Source organism: Lutjanus erythropterus, chromosome 11, assembly GCF_056507025.1.
Source record: "Lutjanus erythropterus isolate fLutEry1 chromosome 11, fLutEry1.hap2, whole genome shotgun sequence".
NCBI lineage: Eukaryota > Metazoa > Chordata > Actinopteri > Lutjaniformes > Lutjanidae > Lutjanus > Lutjanus erythropterus.
In genome coordinates, this window is record NC_139327.1 from 3,754,016 (window position 1) to 3,769,914 (window position 15,899).

The window sequence follows — 15,899 nt, forward strand, 5'->3', positions numbered from 1 at the left end:
GGGTTTTTACAGACGTTTGTGACACACAACCTCCAACACTCTGTACTGTAAACAAACTAAATAGCGCAGCAGCAGTTTGAAGAACTGGGGTAGAGAGGCGTGCACAAAAGAAAATATCTGATTTCTGGTTGAAGGGAGAAACACACCTGCTTTTAAACGTTTTATTATAAACAGCATGTTTTTGGATATGCACAAATATCACAATGCTAAATGCATGGAAGAGGCTAAGTTTGCACAGGCAAACAAGTACAAACAAGTGGAAACTTTAAAAAAAATGATAATATTATGACTGAAAGAAGTGTCCATAATCAGAGTCTGCACAGCTGCATGTAAACGGGAATATCAGAGGAATATTCATTTTCATTCAGTATGTAAACAGCCTAGATGGAATATTGTCTTTTTCAGAATAAGGGCAAAAACTGGAATAAGTAAACGTAGCTTGTGCCACAATGCAACATGTGTAACTTCCCCTTATTGTTATTCAGGTTATGAATGTGATGACAGTAATTAATATTTATGTTGCTGAGAAAAAGCTTTTTTTTTCATTCAAATAACAGGTTATTTTAGACAATGTTTAAACATGATTGGAACATTTGATAACAGGATAATTTATAATGTGATGTGTGAACAACCCAAGTCAGACTGGCACTCCATGTCAAGTATTTAGATGCTGTCGGTGCCACCAGTGCAGTTATTAGCCTACTAGAGGCTCAACAGCTGACAGTGCAGTGTCCAGAATACTTCTGAATTAGGCATACAGCTTGTTCAAAGATCATGTCATAAGAAGTGTAAATTAAATTGTAATATACAGTGCTTATGATAGTGCCATTCATCTGAACATGAGAATAGATAGATGCTCCTCTCTTCTTTGTCCACTAGATGGCAATAAAATCTAAATAAAATATGTCTGCACTGAGAAGTTTTGCAATTTTTATTGAAATTACTAAGAATTTCAATTAAAAAGTAAGAGTAATTTTGTTGTTACTTGCTGATATGCTACTATTTTTGACAAGCTTAGTCAATAACAAGCTCTAAAAGTAAAATGGAAACAGGTTTGACCTCCCCACTGTACTGAATGCTGGTTTTAGTATATTTATTTAACCAAGGTACAAAGGCAGCAACAGGTCCAAACTGATCTTACATTAAGATGATTTGGGTTTGATATTTGTAACCATGTGACACACCATTCTTCCTCTTGCATGTAAAGTGCAAAGGCCCACACACAGTCAATTAGTAACTTCACTTCCACTGGTGGTCAAAGGTTGGACTATTTGTGCAAATGAAAATGAAAATATGGTGACTCGAGATGATTTGTGTCGGCATGTGTGTTACAGTTCAACTTAGCACAGAGACACAGACGACAAGAGAGAGCTGAAATAACTTGAACCTGCTACACGGCAGACCAAAAGAGAGCAAGAACAGAAGGTGTGTGTGTTTACTGAATGTTTGTGAGATGACATTCCTCTAACCTCTGCCCACTTAAACTGGAGCAGACAGAATGATAGAGGGAGGAGAAGGAAAGAGAAAGAAAGAGACAGAGAGAGAAAACAGTAGAGCGACTAGCCCTTCTATGCACTGTAAAAAAAAATCATATAGGAATACAAGTTTTATTTATTCAAGTTCATTACACCAGTATTTATTTTCAGAGCTCTTTAGAACTCTTAAACATGAGTTCTTCTAACTTGAAGTCTTCTGACTTGAAATGCTGAGTTGAATAAATGTGCGACAGTTCAATCAACTCATTTAATTGGGTTTCTAAAGAAAGCTAATTAGCATACTTCCCAGCATGCATTGTTTGAGAGTTAAAACTCTCCTGATACCATTCCTTTTAATAGTTTGAAGATAACATAAATGATGAAAGTGGCCTGGAGTTTCCCCCTCCCATGTACTGGGGCTGTGAGTCCTCTGCAGCGGCTGTGGTTTTGACTCCCACCAGTGGCCCTTTGCTGCATGTCATCCCCCAGCTCTCTCACCCCATTTCCTGTCATGTCTTCAGCTGTTGTATAAAATCAAATGCATTAATAAATAACATAAAATAATGAATTAATTAATATGTAACAACTGTGCATCTAAACACGAGTGATAATGACCTGGAGCTATAGATGGTTTATTTAATGAAATCGTAGTTAATATAGAAAATTGTTTGATGCAAGTTGTTTTCCCACACCCCTTTCTCCTCTGACACGAGGAAGTTAAGACAAGCTGCAGTAAATTTGCAGGAGCGCAAGATGAGCACAATATTATAATTTTAAAATTAAACATGTGACAAAGAATTAACTTAAAGTTGATCAGAAACAAACAAAGCTGAAACGAAAAGCCCACTCACTCTGGGGTTGGACTTCAGTGGCTGCCTGTTTCACTGCCTGCCAAACTTCATTAACATTTTGCTCAATTTAACAGTTCTAAACATCTACTCCTTCTAAAAGATTATCAGTGATTTCTTACAACTCAAAAATGGATACGAACTCATACAGCTTTAATTAGAACTCTGTTTAATGTGAAATGGGCAAACAAAACAAAAGTTATGGAATATAAATTTCAAGTAGGACACTGTGGCTGTAGTGTTGTTGTCAGAGTAGCAAGTATTTCAACTAAATATTTTTCTTTAATTTCTGATGACATACCATGATCACTTTATGATTTATTACAAAAATGTATCACAGACTTTAAGTTTTATTTGACTAGAACATCTTATTTGTTTATTTGAATCATTACAAAATTGTCTCAAGTTGTCTTTTCAAATTTAGTCAACTTAACATTTTAAGGCAGCCCTGGTAGTAACTTTTTTTTTAGTCATAACAAGTTGCTAATTTTTACAGTGTGGTACATTTCACTCCTGGTTCTGGATCCAAGTGTCGGTCCTGCTCAGTCGTCCCTGGTGGAATCCTCCCAGCCACAGGAAGACACAGAGCTCCCATCTGTGCCTCAGTCTTTGCCAAAGAACTGGAGTCGACCAACGGTCAAAATGTGTAAAGGAGACAGTTACCTTTTTGTAAGCAAGACCCCATTTCCTACACATATCTCAAGTCCAAGCATGGCTGCTCGTCGATGGCCCCCACTTGACTCCTCATTGAGCTGCAGGAGACGAGATACATGAAATAGAGATGGGGACATCTTGTTAGAGAGTCTATACGGAAAGACAAGGGTAAATGATGCAGAACTACCAGCGCTGCTCTTCATTTTTGCAGCCTGAGGCCAATCTCAGCCTCAGCAGGCCTGTGACATCCTCGCTGAGAGTCCAAAGGCCGCTCTTTTTATCATGACACACATGGCTTCTCTGTGTCTTGTGTTGCCTCGGTCTGTGAATCCATGGCAACAGCAGCGTGAATGGTCTATTCAGGACAGCCTCTACTACACCCTCTGCCTCTCAAACTATACATCAGAAGGCAACCTGCATAGCTGGTTTAATCCAGGTTTATTAGACTTGGTCCCAGGTGGGAAACAAATCTTATATATTTAATCTCAAGAAAGAAGAACAGGGCGACTGCTGTTTATGCTCCATGACAGTGTTTCTCAAACTTTTATTCTGAGAACCCACTTTTTAAAAATGACAAACCATCACCACATAATTCACCATAGGCCTCATCATTAAATCTAATTTGTTAATTTGTGCATAAATGGCTATTTTAATGCCATTTCTGCATCAGCTTATATCATCTTGATGTGTGTTACTGACAACACATGCACACGTTAAATATTTTAATAAGAAATAATTGCATTTAGCTGAGTTAACAGGGCATCTCATTGTTTTATTTTTTCTCATCATAAATGAGACAAAATAAGTGCATTAAGGCAGAATTAACAGGCTCAGTTTGCAGCAGTGATCTCTTTCATAGTCTTTTATTTATTTGAGGACCCAAATACAGTCTCCTGGGACCCACCTGTGGGTTCTGACCCAGAAGTTACTGCATGCAATATACAGCAGAGACTGGTCTGGTCTTTGAAATTCATTGATTGATGTTATAGAGTACAAAAACAATTATTTGGTTATTGATTGTTAGTTCTAAAATGTTCAGAATCAGAATCATCAGAATATAATATTTTTAGAGGGCTTGTTGCAGTCAATAATGTATTAACTACCATTCATGTAATACCTGCCAGTAATTTCATAACAATTCTGAACCAGTAACATAATAACTGTGCACATTGTGCAATTAGTTTTTATTATTATTATTATTATTATTATTATTATTATTATTATTATTATTATTATTATTATTATTATTATTATTATTATTATTATTATTTGGGTCAAAAAATATAAAAAATGTAATACAGTAATTGCATCAAAATGTAATATTATATTGTACTTATATCACTTTATTTAAGTTTTATTTATTGGCTATAAAGTGTCACACTTCTATGACACTTACTCTTACTGCTGCTTCTTTCAAACACCTTTTCAAAGTTACTCAGAGTTAGGAGTCAAGGGTCAGGATCGGTCAGGTTTTTTAGCAGCTATTTTAAAGAAGCATTGATAATATAGAAAATTACATTATTGACTCCAATTAATACATTTTAAATGAAATTTAAATTTGTTCAACCTATTAATGTAACTTTATTATATTATTGGTAGAACTGGGAATCATTTAAAAAAAATATGATACCAGTACCATTAAAGTGATACCAATACCAATGTGGTATATATACAGTATCTCACAAAAATGAGTACACCCCTCACATTTCTGCAAATATTTAATTATATCTTTTCATGGGACAACACTGAAGAAATGACACTTTGATACAATGTAAAGTAGTCAGTGTACAGCTTGTATAACTGTAAATTTACCGTCCCCTCAAAATAACTCAACACACAGCCATTAATGTCTAAACCACTGGCAACAAAAGTGAGTACACCCCTAGGTGAAAATGTCCAAATTGAGCCCTAAGTGTCAATATTTTGTGTGGCCACCATTATTTTCCAGCACTGCCTTAACCCTCTTGGGCGTGGAGTTCACCAGAGCTTCACAGGTTGTTACTGGAATCCTCTTCCACTCCTCCATGATGACATCACAGGGCTGGTGGATGTTAGAGACCTTGCGCTCCTCCTCCTTCCGTTTGAAGATGCCCCACAGATGCTCAATAGGGTTTAGGTCTAGAGACATGTTTGGCCAGTCCATCACCTTTACACTCAGCTTCTTTAGCAAGGCAGTGGTCGTCTTGGAGGTGTGTTTGGGGTCGTTATCATGTTTGAATACGGCCCTGCGGCCCAGTTTCCGAAGGGAGGGGATCATGCTCTGCTTCAGTATGTCACAGTATATGTTGGCATTCATGGTTCCCTCAATGAACTGTAGCTCCCACCACCATGCTTGACTGTAGGCAAGACAGACTTGTCTTTGTACTCCTCACCTGGTTGCTGCCACACACGCTTGACACCATCTGAACCAAATAAGTTTATCTTGGTCTCATCAGACCACAGGACATGGTTCCAGTAATCCATGTCCTTAGTCTGCTTGTCTTTAGCAAACTGTTTGTGGGCTTTCATGTGCATCATCTTTAGAAGAAGCTTCCTTCTGGGGCGACAGCCATGCAGACCAATATGATGCAGTGTGCAGCGTATGGTCTGAGCACTGACAGGCTGACCCCCCACCCCTTCAACCTCTGCAGCAATGCTGGCAGTACTTATACGTCTATTTTCCAAACACAACCTCTTGATATGACACTGAGCACGTGCACTCAACTTCTTTGGTCGACCATGGCGAGGCCTGTCCTGAGTGGAACCTGTCCTGTTAAACCACTGTATGGTCTTGGCCACCGTGCTGCAGCTCAGTTTCAGGGTGTGGGCAGTCTTCTTATAGCCTAGGCCATCTTTATGTAGAGCAACAATTCTTTTTTTCAGATCCTCAGAGAGTTCTTTGCCATGAGTTGCCATGTTGAACTTCCAGTGACCAGTATGAGAGAGTGTGAGAGCGATAACAACAAATTTAACACACCTGCTCCCCATTCACACCTGAGACCTTGTAACACTAACGAGTCACATGGCACCGGGGAGGGAAAATGGCTAACTGGGCCCAATTTGGACATTTTCACCTAGGGGTGTACTCACTTTTGTTGCCAGCGGTTTAGACATTAATGGCTGTGTGTTGAGTTATTTTGAGGGGACAGTAAATTTACACTACAATCTGAACACTGACTACTTTACATTGTATCAAAATGTCATTTTTTTCAGTGTTGTCCCATGAAAAGATATAATTAAATATTTGCAGAAATGTGAGGGGTGTACTCACTTTTGTGAGATATATATATACATATATACATATATATTTTTTTTTAACTTCCAATATACTGCACTCGGTTTCACTACCACAGACTGTACTTGTTTGTAAACAGGCTTGGTGAGTAACAGATTACATGTAATGGGATTACATAATCTTGATACAAAAAAAGGTAATTGTATTCCATTAGAGTTATAGAGACAGTCAGATTACAGATACATTTGGTAAAAATGTGGATTATTAGTAGGATTGAAATTTTAAACTATAGAATGATATAACACCATGCACAGTGCACACACAGCTGGCAATTCATTATCATGGCCTCTAGTGAAAAAAATGCTTCACTGGATGGAAATTTTAACATTTTTTTTGTCTTTAATTGTTATATTTATATTATATTATTATATATTATATTAATTATTATAAATAAATAAATTGCACACAACAAAGTAAGGAACAGCTGGACAAACTAAGAAACCTATTCAAATAAAACACTATGTTAGGCTAAACAGTTTAACCAGGTTTTATATTGAGGTAATCCAACAGTATTATAAAGTAATCAAGTTACATTATTTTCATATTGTGATACTTGGACTACATTACTGACTACATTTTAAAAGGTAATTAGTAACTGTATCAGAATACATTTGTAAAGTAACCATCCCAACTCTGTATGTACACATGCAAAATTATGCAAGTAGTCATCTTTTTCTAGATCTGAGTACAAAAAGGATTGAATGCATGTATCATTTGCATGGAGAAATTTCGATACTACCACTGGGTTATTTCGATTGACACCTCATAGGTAATGAGTACCAATACCCAGCCCTAATTATTAACAGTCATTACATTAAATGTAGTTATTACATGGCTACTACAGCTCTTATTTGTATATTTGATGCTAAGAAGAGATATTTTTGTCACAGTAATGAAGTTTTTTAGATGTTGCATCCCCTACTTTTGTTTGATTAGCTATGATAGTATTTAAGAGTTCTTTAACACAAATGACGATTCCAGCTTTCTGAAACATTTTTGTTAATTATATAACCTACCCTACAACACTTCCCCTAAACATCTGATTGTGAAATGTTTCCGTCCATTTGTGTGTGTGTGTGTGTGTGTGTGTGTGTGTGTGTGTGTGTGTGTGTGTGTGTGTTCTGGCTGGATCACAATCCAGATGTTGCATGCTAGGACTATGATGATGGTCTTGGGACAGTCTGTTATTATGACACCACAGAAAATAACAAAAGTAACGACAACATGATGGGGAATTTCAACATAATCTCGAGCCCAGTGCATAACATTTCATTTATGATTTTGAACCTCATTTGATTTGTTGTCTGTTGATGAATCTGCAATGAAAATTGACATAATTTTACTGTTATTATTGAGTAAATATTAACACAGTGAAAAATGTAAAATAAACAGTATTCTGGTTTGCATACATCAGTCAAACAACAATAATCAGATGACCATTGCTTGGACCCAGTCTTTATTAAATGCAGATCAGTTTTCTACAGTATCTGTATGATGTTCTTGCAGCGAAACATTTGAGGATATTATTTCATTTTCCAGGCATCATGATGTGTGTAAATACTATGTACTCATTTTCCTGCATCCACTCTGTTCCTCAGAAGCCATAAGTGCTGGCTCAGCAGAGTGACAAATCTGCTAAAGGGTCAGTTCACTGAGGGATGGCTTTCCCAGCATTCAGTTTTACATTGAGCAATAAGGTAACATCCTCTGCCAACGGACATTGTGGATGTAAAAAAGGGAAATGATCACTAGGATGCACACCCCACCCAAGAGATTTTGCACGATTCTGACCAAAATGAAGATGTCTCTATTTTATAGCATGTAATTTTCATTTGCCAGATTGATTTGAGAGAATGGGATAACCAGACATGCACTTATTTCATATATTTGAATTTATATTTCAGTGCATAATTTGGATATCAAAAATACTATTTTGCTTTGCTTGCAAGTTTTGGTTATGGTGTAATAGTTGATGTGGGACAACTAGTTCTAGTATGAAGACTCTGTGCCTATATCATGAAAACAGACGTAATAAATGCAACACTATATTTAGTAAGATGCAGAACACATGCACACACATGTTCATGTATAGCCTATAAAAGGTTTGTCATTGACATTTTGACAGCAATGTGTGTCCAGATTAGCATATAGGTTAAAGTTCATTCCTTTTCAGTAAAATATGGATGACAAGTTATGTCTAACAAAAGTAAAACTGCTCTTTCTTTTTATGCACCCTGGGAGGGGCATGAGTGGCAATATACTATTACCTTAGAAACCCTCACATATTTGAATACCTTTAAAGGTCTTTAACAAACTGCCCTGAAGGAAACATGTTGCTGTTATACATAATCCTTCACCTGAGGTGGAATATGATATGGATACTGCTGGTGTGGCCTATATGCTTCTTTTCTGCTAGAATTTCCCCAGTTCCTTACATTAAGGCTTTTAACATTTTTTTTATTTGAACAGTAAACAGTGCTACCAATCACAGCACAAATATAATACAAAGCTTCAATACTTTACTCTCTATGTCCTAAGAAAGAAATTGCACCTCTGTTGTATCTCTTTAGCTGTGAGATTATTACGTTTATCCTCAACAGTTTTATGATTTATTATTTATTCGCCCACTTGCTATAGTTTTGTGTATGATTTTGTGAGTAGCATAAACAGAACAACAACCAACAAATTATAACCCTGTGTTGTGTAATGATCAATAAATTAAACTGACCTTGTAAAAAATTTAAATTAGGCTACATTCAAAAGAATACAATGCACATTAAAATGTACTCAAATAGGCTAATTGGTTGAACAAAGGTCCCGCCGCTTACTGGACAGATAGCCAATCATACTTTAGGATAATGGGGTGCCACTTCAGGTGGCCAATCAGATTTCAGGGCTGTCTCTCACCCCCTCTTGAAACATCCCTGGTAGTGTTTCAATAAAAATAAATAAATAAATAAATAAATAAATCTTAGTTATTTATGATCATCAAGCACACTGATTGGGAGCATATAAAAACTAATTTAATACAATTAATGTTGAATAGATGTTTTTTGAGAGGCGATTTCTGGCTTGAGTCCAGAGTGTGTTGGGTCTTTTTTTTTTAATGTATTGTATGTATGTAATATGTGAGATCATATTTTATATGAAACTGCCTGTGCTGCTGTCTGTCACCAAGAGGCCATGGAAGAAGAGATCTGGCTAAATAAAGGTTGAATAAAGTGATATATGATCATATAATAAGAGAAAATGTGAAGCCTACTGTCTGGGAGCATATAAAACCTAATTTGAATACAATTAATGCTGAATAGATGGCTTTTAAGTACAAGAAAAAGTTGAATTGATTTCAGAGTGTTCTGATTGGCTGAGAGGAACAAGTGTACAACACGTAGGACTGACGTTAATTTACAAAGACGAATGATGTGGCAAAAATCAAAGGGCGAATAGAAAGAAGTAGTTCCAGGTTTACATTTGTTCTTATATATGTTTATGCTGAAATCTTGTGCCGCTATTTTAGATTGCACAGAGAATGTCAAATGCTATCAGGTTATGAATGAAATAGTAATATATACGCCATAATGCACTTTTTAAAAAGTGTGACAGCGTATCCATCCGCCTTATTGAGTGCACTTCCATTTCCGGGATGTTTTCTCTGCTGACCAACCTCCACCGCCATTGCAGGTCCAGGGAGTCGGTGTAGTGGCAGTCAGTCGTTAGCCAGGGGAAGCACGCAAGTAAACAGTTTAGGGACGAATAAAAAAGTACCATCACACCGACAGTACGTTTTACACAAAGTTTAGAATTAATTAATTTGGACTTTAGACTAGAGGCTCCCTGGCTATCTGGCTAGGATCTGAGTGAAGAAGAAGCCGTAGTTTGTTAGCATTAGAAGAAACCGGAGGAGAGTGAGAGAGGAACCGCCATGGCTCAGATCCTGCCTATTCGCTTTCAGGAGCACCTGCAGGTATGTGGATGAATGAATGGTTAAATTGTTAGCTAAAGTTTGTCTGTCAGTCTCAGTCGCGACGAGATTCCCAGCGGCTCCAGAGACTTTTCACACACAAGTTAAGGGTTGCTAACAAGCTAAGTTAGCTGTCGCGAGCTATGCTAACTAGCTTGGCAGGGTGGATGACGTTTATCTTAGTTAGCATCTAGCCTTCTTGCTAACAGTGTGACTAGCCACCCTTGTTCATAATATTACTGACAAAAGTCTGCAGTACACAAACAGAAGGCATATACGTATTGTTATTAAGTCACAATGATAAATGGTGTGTTAACTTAGCCCTGTCCTGTGTTAAATTATCGACCGTGAACACATTCTCAGAAAAAGTATTCGTTTTCTCGGAGTAGTCGCTACTTAATGTTACAGTACAGATGGTCACTGTCAATGCTGCGATATGGATGAATGTTAAAACAACTACAAATGTAATAGCTAATTCATTATCTTATTGCGTGTAAGCTACTGGCGTGGTTGAATCACACTCTGTACACCTGCCACCACATTGTTACGTGACAGCCGAATGAAAAGAGAAAATATTCTGACTTTGACAGTGCACTTATTTGTGTGACGTTGGCATATTAAAAACGTTGTATTGTCCTCTAACTTTGAACGTCATTTTTCGACCTCAGAAGAGTATCACGCTGGCAGGTTGTAGAAATGGTCATGTGGTGTCTTGGCTTGTCTGATAGCTATACCACTGCTCATGTTGAATGACTTTGCCAAAGTTGGCCGAGGCTCAAGCATTTACTGAGAATGACTTCTGTTGCACTTGTTCCTTTGATATGCCAGTAGTAAAGCTGGTGTTATACGTGTTTTTTTTTTTTTTTAAATACTAGACAAACAGGTGTTTTCCTTGATTGTGCAGCTTGTGCATTATCTGGATGGTGCTTGCTTCTTGGTTTAAATGGCCACACCTTTACTAGTGTATAACCCCAATAAAACTGCCAGTTGTTCATGTTGAGGAAGTGGAAACGTGCACAGCCGTCCCAGTTTATGGATTCAGTCTGCTCTAGTGCTGACTTTCAAGTCAGAATGAATAAATTATAGTGACTTTTGGTGTTTCAGTCAAGCATCAAATGAGACATGTGATCTGTCTATTTCTTGGCCTCAAGAAAATCATTTGTTTATTCAATCATTTTATCGGCTTTCAAGCCTGGTGTGAACACTAAAAACTTTGGACCTCACAGCCTTAGGTGTCTGTTAATTTTTGGCCTAAATGTAGGGAATCCACCTGTAATCCGGGCTGTTCTTGATTAGTCTCTTATTTGCTTTAATTTTTAAGAAGCTCTATCTTTGTTCAATACTTAGTAATGTTTTAGTAATGTTTTGTCACTGATACCTGAAGAGAGGTCAGAGGTCAAGGTTAGTACCACTGGAATTGATTGTGACTTTCAGCACTACTGTCTACTACTATGAAATAGTGACGTTGAGTATGGTACTGTTCTAGTTCAAAACAAGTGGATGCTGTCCTCAGATTTAGTCATTTTCATCAGTTGTTGATGATGCTAAAGCAAAATACATGTAAGAATTCCTCAAAAGTCACATCACCAAAGTCATAGTGCTGCACGGCACTCTGTGTTATTGCTGTCTTGCTCAATGTGATAGCAGCTGATGAGTTAATATACAGGCCTATTACGAGGGATTGTATGAGGACTGAGCCTCACAAAGCTATGCAAAGGTCTTTTGTTCATACAGTTACAATGAAATTATTATGGATGGATTTTTGACTCCTTTGTTAAGTCCTCTTGATTGCATGAGTGGGAGTGAAAAGAGAGAGCAATACAGAAGTGAATTACTGTGGGTACCATATATTAAAATTTAACTAATATTTTATCTTTTGCTAAGGGAAAAGCTTGTGCAACTATGCCCTGAGTCTACATCTTTGCTCTTAGTTAGACTGAGAGATTTTCAGTTTAACTATAGAAACCAGTATAATTCATGTGTTACTTCTTGTCATTCATACTACTTTTATGTATCTCTTTTACATAAAAACACAATGACTTGTTACATGTTATTCTGATTACTTACTGCAGCACACTGTAGTACCATTTTGCAGTGATATCAACCATCAGACTGTGACTGAAGTGTGCTTTCTCTGATTTGTGTCATTGGCACATCACAAGGTCATTTTGTGTGACTGATCAACTCCCAAGGGATCTCCAGCACCTATCACTAATGCATGACCTGCATATGCTGTTTCATGCATGTTTCACAGCATGCATCACTTGAGCAGATCATGCAGAATATTTGAGCTGGAAGATATGACCTGAAATCACGATGAAGTGTCACAATTACCTCTGTAATTTCAAGTGTTTCATTTTTTAGTATTAGTGCATCTCTGATTTATCTGTCCACTGATATGAATTTAACTACTAGTTTCTCCCTGTGAAATTTTACATAAGGTTTTATAGTTTACATAGTTTATGTATTGCTTTTCTCAGCTTCTGTTGTCCATTAATCTTGCTGGCTGTCAGTTTGTCAGTGACTGTAAGATGCTAGTCTGGATCCTTACAGGAGCACTCAGGGAGAAGAAGAGTAGTTCTCCTTGCCTATTGATACAGTACAGTGCCAGGACCCTGGAGAGACCAACCTGAGCTCATCAGTTCATGGCTCTGCTTTGGTGCTGTCATGATTTTTTACACATTTTTTACAACATACAGGCTCAGCAGAGCAGGTTCAGATACTACAGTTTTTTTTCACCAGGCCAAGTTTGCCATTTACACTGTTAGTTGAACCAAGGGCTGAACGATTTTGAAAAAATATCTAATTGTGATTATTTTGACTGATATTGTAATTGTGATATGATTTGCAATAACAGAGGTAATGATAATTTTACATCATTCTTACTTTGATTGAAAAGCATGTTGAAATGACGATGGTGTGATTGTTTTTCCAGGAATCTATTACAACTGAAGATGTTTTTTAAGTCTGTAGAATTTGATGTATAGGACAGGACATCAGCCTCATGACATTCATTCACTTAAAAGCTTTTTGACACATTTTGCCTCTAACAAATATTGCACCTCCTGTGATTTGAAAATCTCAGAAAGAAATATTATGATTTCAATAAAATTTTGATTAATTGTGCACCCTTGAACCTACTTAATTACTGTGATTTTGATCACCCCTGCCACCACTGTTATTGCAGCTCTGCAAACAAGATATCAACAGGGCCACAATTTCCTCTATACAGGTAAAAGGTACGATGTCATTTTCAAACTTATGCTTCAACAAAAACATAACTTAGAAAAACTTAAACTTTAACTCTGAATGCAGTGATAAATTCACAACAATGGCCTTGTTTTACAAATGAGTTTTTTTTTAGGCCTGAGTGTTATCTTGGGACAATTAGAGGTAACATTAAGATTGTTGTGTGCTAGTGGGTTCAACGAAATCTCTCATTTTGCACCAAATCTTGTTAAACAACTCAAAGAACTCCTATTTTATACATAATTTAAGATGCTAGTACAAGTGGCTGCTGTGAGAAGTTCATGTTAAACAGAATCATAGGAAATCTCCCCTGAAGCTGTCCATCTTTAACCACAGAGTACTATCTGGAACTGAGATTCATTGTCTATCAGTTTTTTTCAACTAACTGTGGTAAAATTGTAATAAAATTCTCATATGAAGATATAGATTTATCAGTTGTCTAAATGAGAACTTTTACATAAGTCTGTTGCTACATAGAGATTAACTTTATGTATGGTCAGATATGTCATAATTACTGGGTGTTACAATCTTCAGGGACTGTATTAATGAGTCTGGTCATATATGTCAAAATTAAGGTAATGCTAATTAATCATCTGTTATATCCACCTTTTTTCAAAACAAAGGGCTTATATTAGATTTAGATAAGATTTTGATATTTCGCATTTGGATATTGTGTAGGAAAGTAATACACAGAGCCAGCTTTGCATTGCTTTGACAGCATAAAAGTAAGCATTCACATTGGCTCTCTCTCTGTCTTAGTTCATCCTACTCTCCCTCCCTCCCTCTCAAGTTATGTGTCATCTGTCATCCGGTCAACTTGCATAGCTTGCATTTTTATACATCATCCATTTTTATAGTGTAGAGTAGATTCCAGTTAAAGAGCTTTAATTGCACAAGTCAGTGTCAAGCAAAATACCAGTAACTTAAAGCTTTTTTCACACAGCATAGTATTTTCACCAAGTTTGTCATGCACTTTACTCTGTGCACTTATCCTTGCAGACTGAAAATATGTTAACATTAAAAGAATGAATGAATGATGTTCAAATACCAATAGCCACACTTTTTCCTCAGGAGTTTATTGGTGTTATGTTTCTGACCAGTTGCCAATCTGTATCAATTTAAAACATGGCCTCCATACCCATCCCTACCTGGGAATTGGCTGTCTGTATTAATTAACAATGGCTCTTAAATCCAAGTAATGATGGCTTGGTTCCCATTCTGTGTTGACAAAGACTTCCCTTCAAGTAGTATTTAGTAAGCAGGGTTTGACAAGCCAGGTTTCCTTTGGTACCAAATAGGCACTGTTGATGGTTTGTGGAGGGAAAAGCAAATGCTTAATCCTATTAAATAGTGTGTTAATTCAGCACAGTATTAAACATATGAGTTCATAATGACATGCTGCTCTTTATTTACGGTCTCTGGATATGTGGATGTTTTGCAAGTATACACAGTAATCTGTTATGTTTACAAAATATGTCATCAGTTTCCTCTTCTTCACATAGCTGTCCTCGTCTTCCGTCATCAAGGCAAGCCGTCATCATGTTAAACAAATTTTCCCAGAATGCTGGTATGGGGGGAAGGAATAAATAAGTTTAATTGTTGGTCATGTTCATGCAGCTAAATTTGTAAAGTTTTGAATTAGATGATGTTTGTCTGAGAAAGAAAGGACTTGGACCAGGATTGGCAGTAGTACTGTAACTCAGTGCACTTAAATATTCAGATTTATTATCAGTGTTGTTTGATAGTAAATAGAATTCCTTTGTGGCACATACCTGTACTGTTGTCTGGTGGGAAGGGCATGCCATGCTCTTTAAATACCACATTACAAGGTTTGCATGTTGCACTTTGAACTGTGCTAGTAACTGACCAGCTGATATCTCGTGACAGGCTGTTGAGGATACAGATCTGCTGAACACTTGACATTCTGCAGCACTGTATAAATGTAAGATAAAGTGTGCATTTGGGAGAACAAGGAAACTGCAGTTCCAAAACCACCTCAGCAGAACTGGCCTGGAGTGGAGATGGATGGGGTCCAGAAACACATGCATTCCTTCCTTCGACCCCCCTAGCCCTTATCTAACAGTAAAGGCAGCCCTCTTGCTCCTCACCCCTGGGCTGGTCACATGTCCCCCACCAGTGTCACATGGCAGTGGAGGAGGCAGAACTGGGCAGGCCTGTTGTTTCAGTCCTGGTAGACAATGGGTCCCTGGTTTCCTGTTGTGGAGCACTGCAATGAAGTGCTGCAAGCCTCAGCACATTACATAGCACATCCTTCCCTGCCCTGCCTTGAACTTTACATGTGTGGGACACATACACAGGTTTTTTTTTGCTGAGCAAGATGCTGCTTTCCTTTGAAGGAAGAGCATACAGGTTAAATCAACAGATGGGACTCCCTTCAGGTCATTAGGAACAGTTCAAATCTGCTTGCTGATTCATTA

At 37.3% G+C, this 15,899-nt stretch overlaps 1 protein-coding gene across 2 annotated transcripts in view; it reads left to right on the plus strand.

Annotated features, from left to right (window-relative positions):
* Positions 1-9,898: 9,898 nt before the first annotated feature.
* The window catches only part of cltca (clathrin, heavy chain a (Hc)), a 40,595-nt gene continuing 34,594 nt past the window's right edge, over positions 9,899-15,899 (plus strand). The window contains exon 1 of one of the 2 annotated variants that reach the window (XM_084730492.1): positions 9,899-10,215. In XM_084730492.1, coding sequence (XP_084586618.1) covers positions 10,174-10,215 — 42 coding nt within the window. In that variant the 5' untranslated portion in view covers positions 9,899-10,173. The remainder of the gene's footprint in view (positions 10,216-15,899) is intronic. The other variant, XM_084730491.1, reaches the window with a different exon arrangement.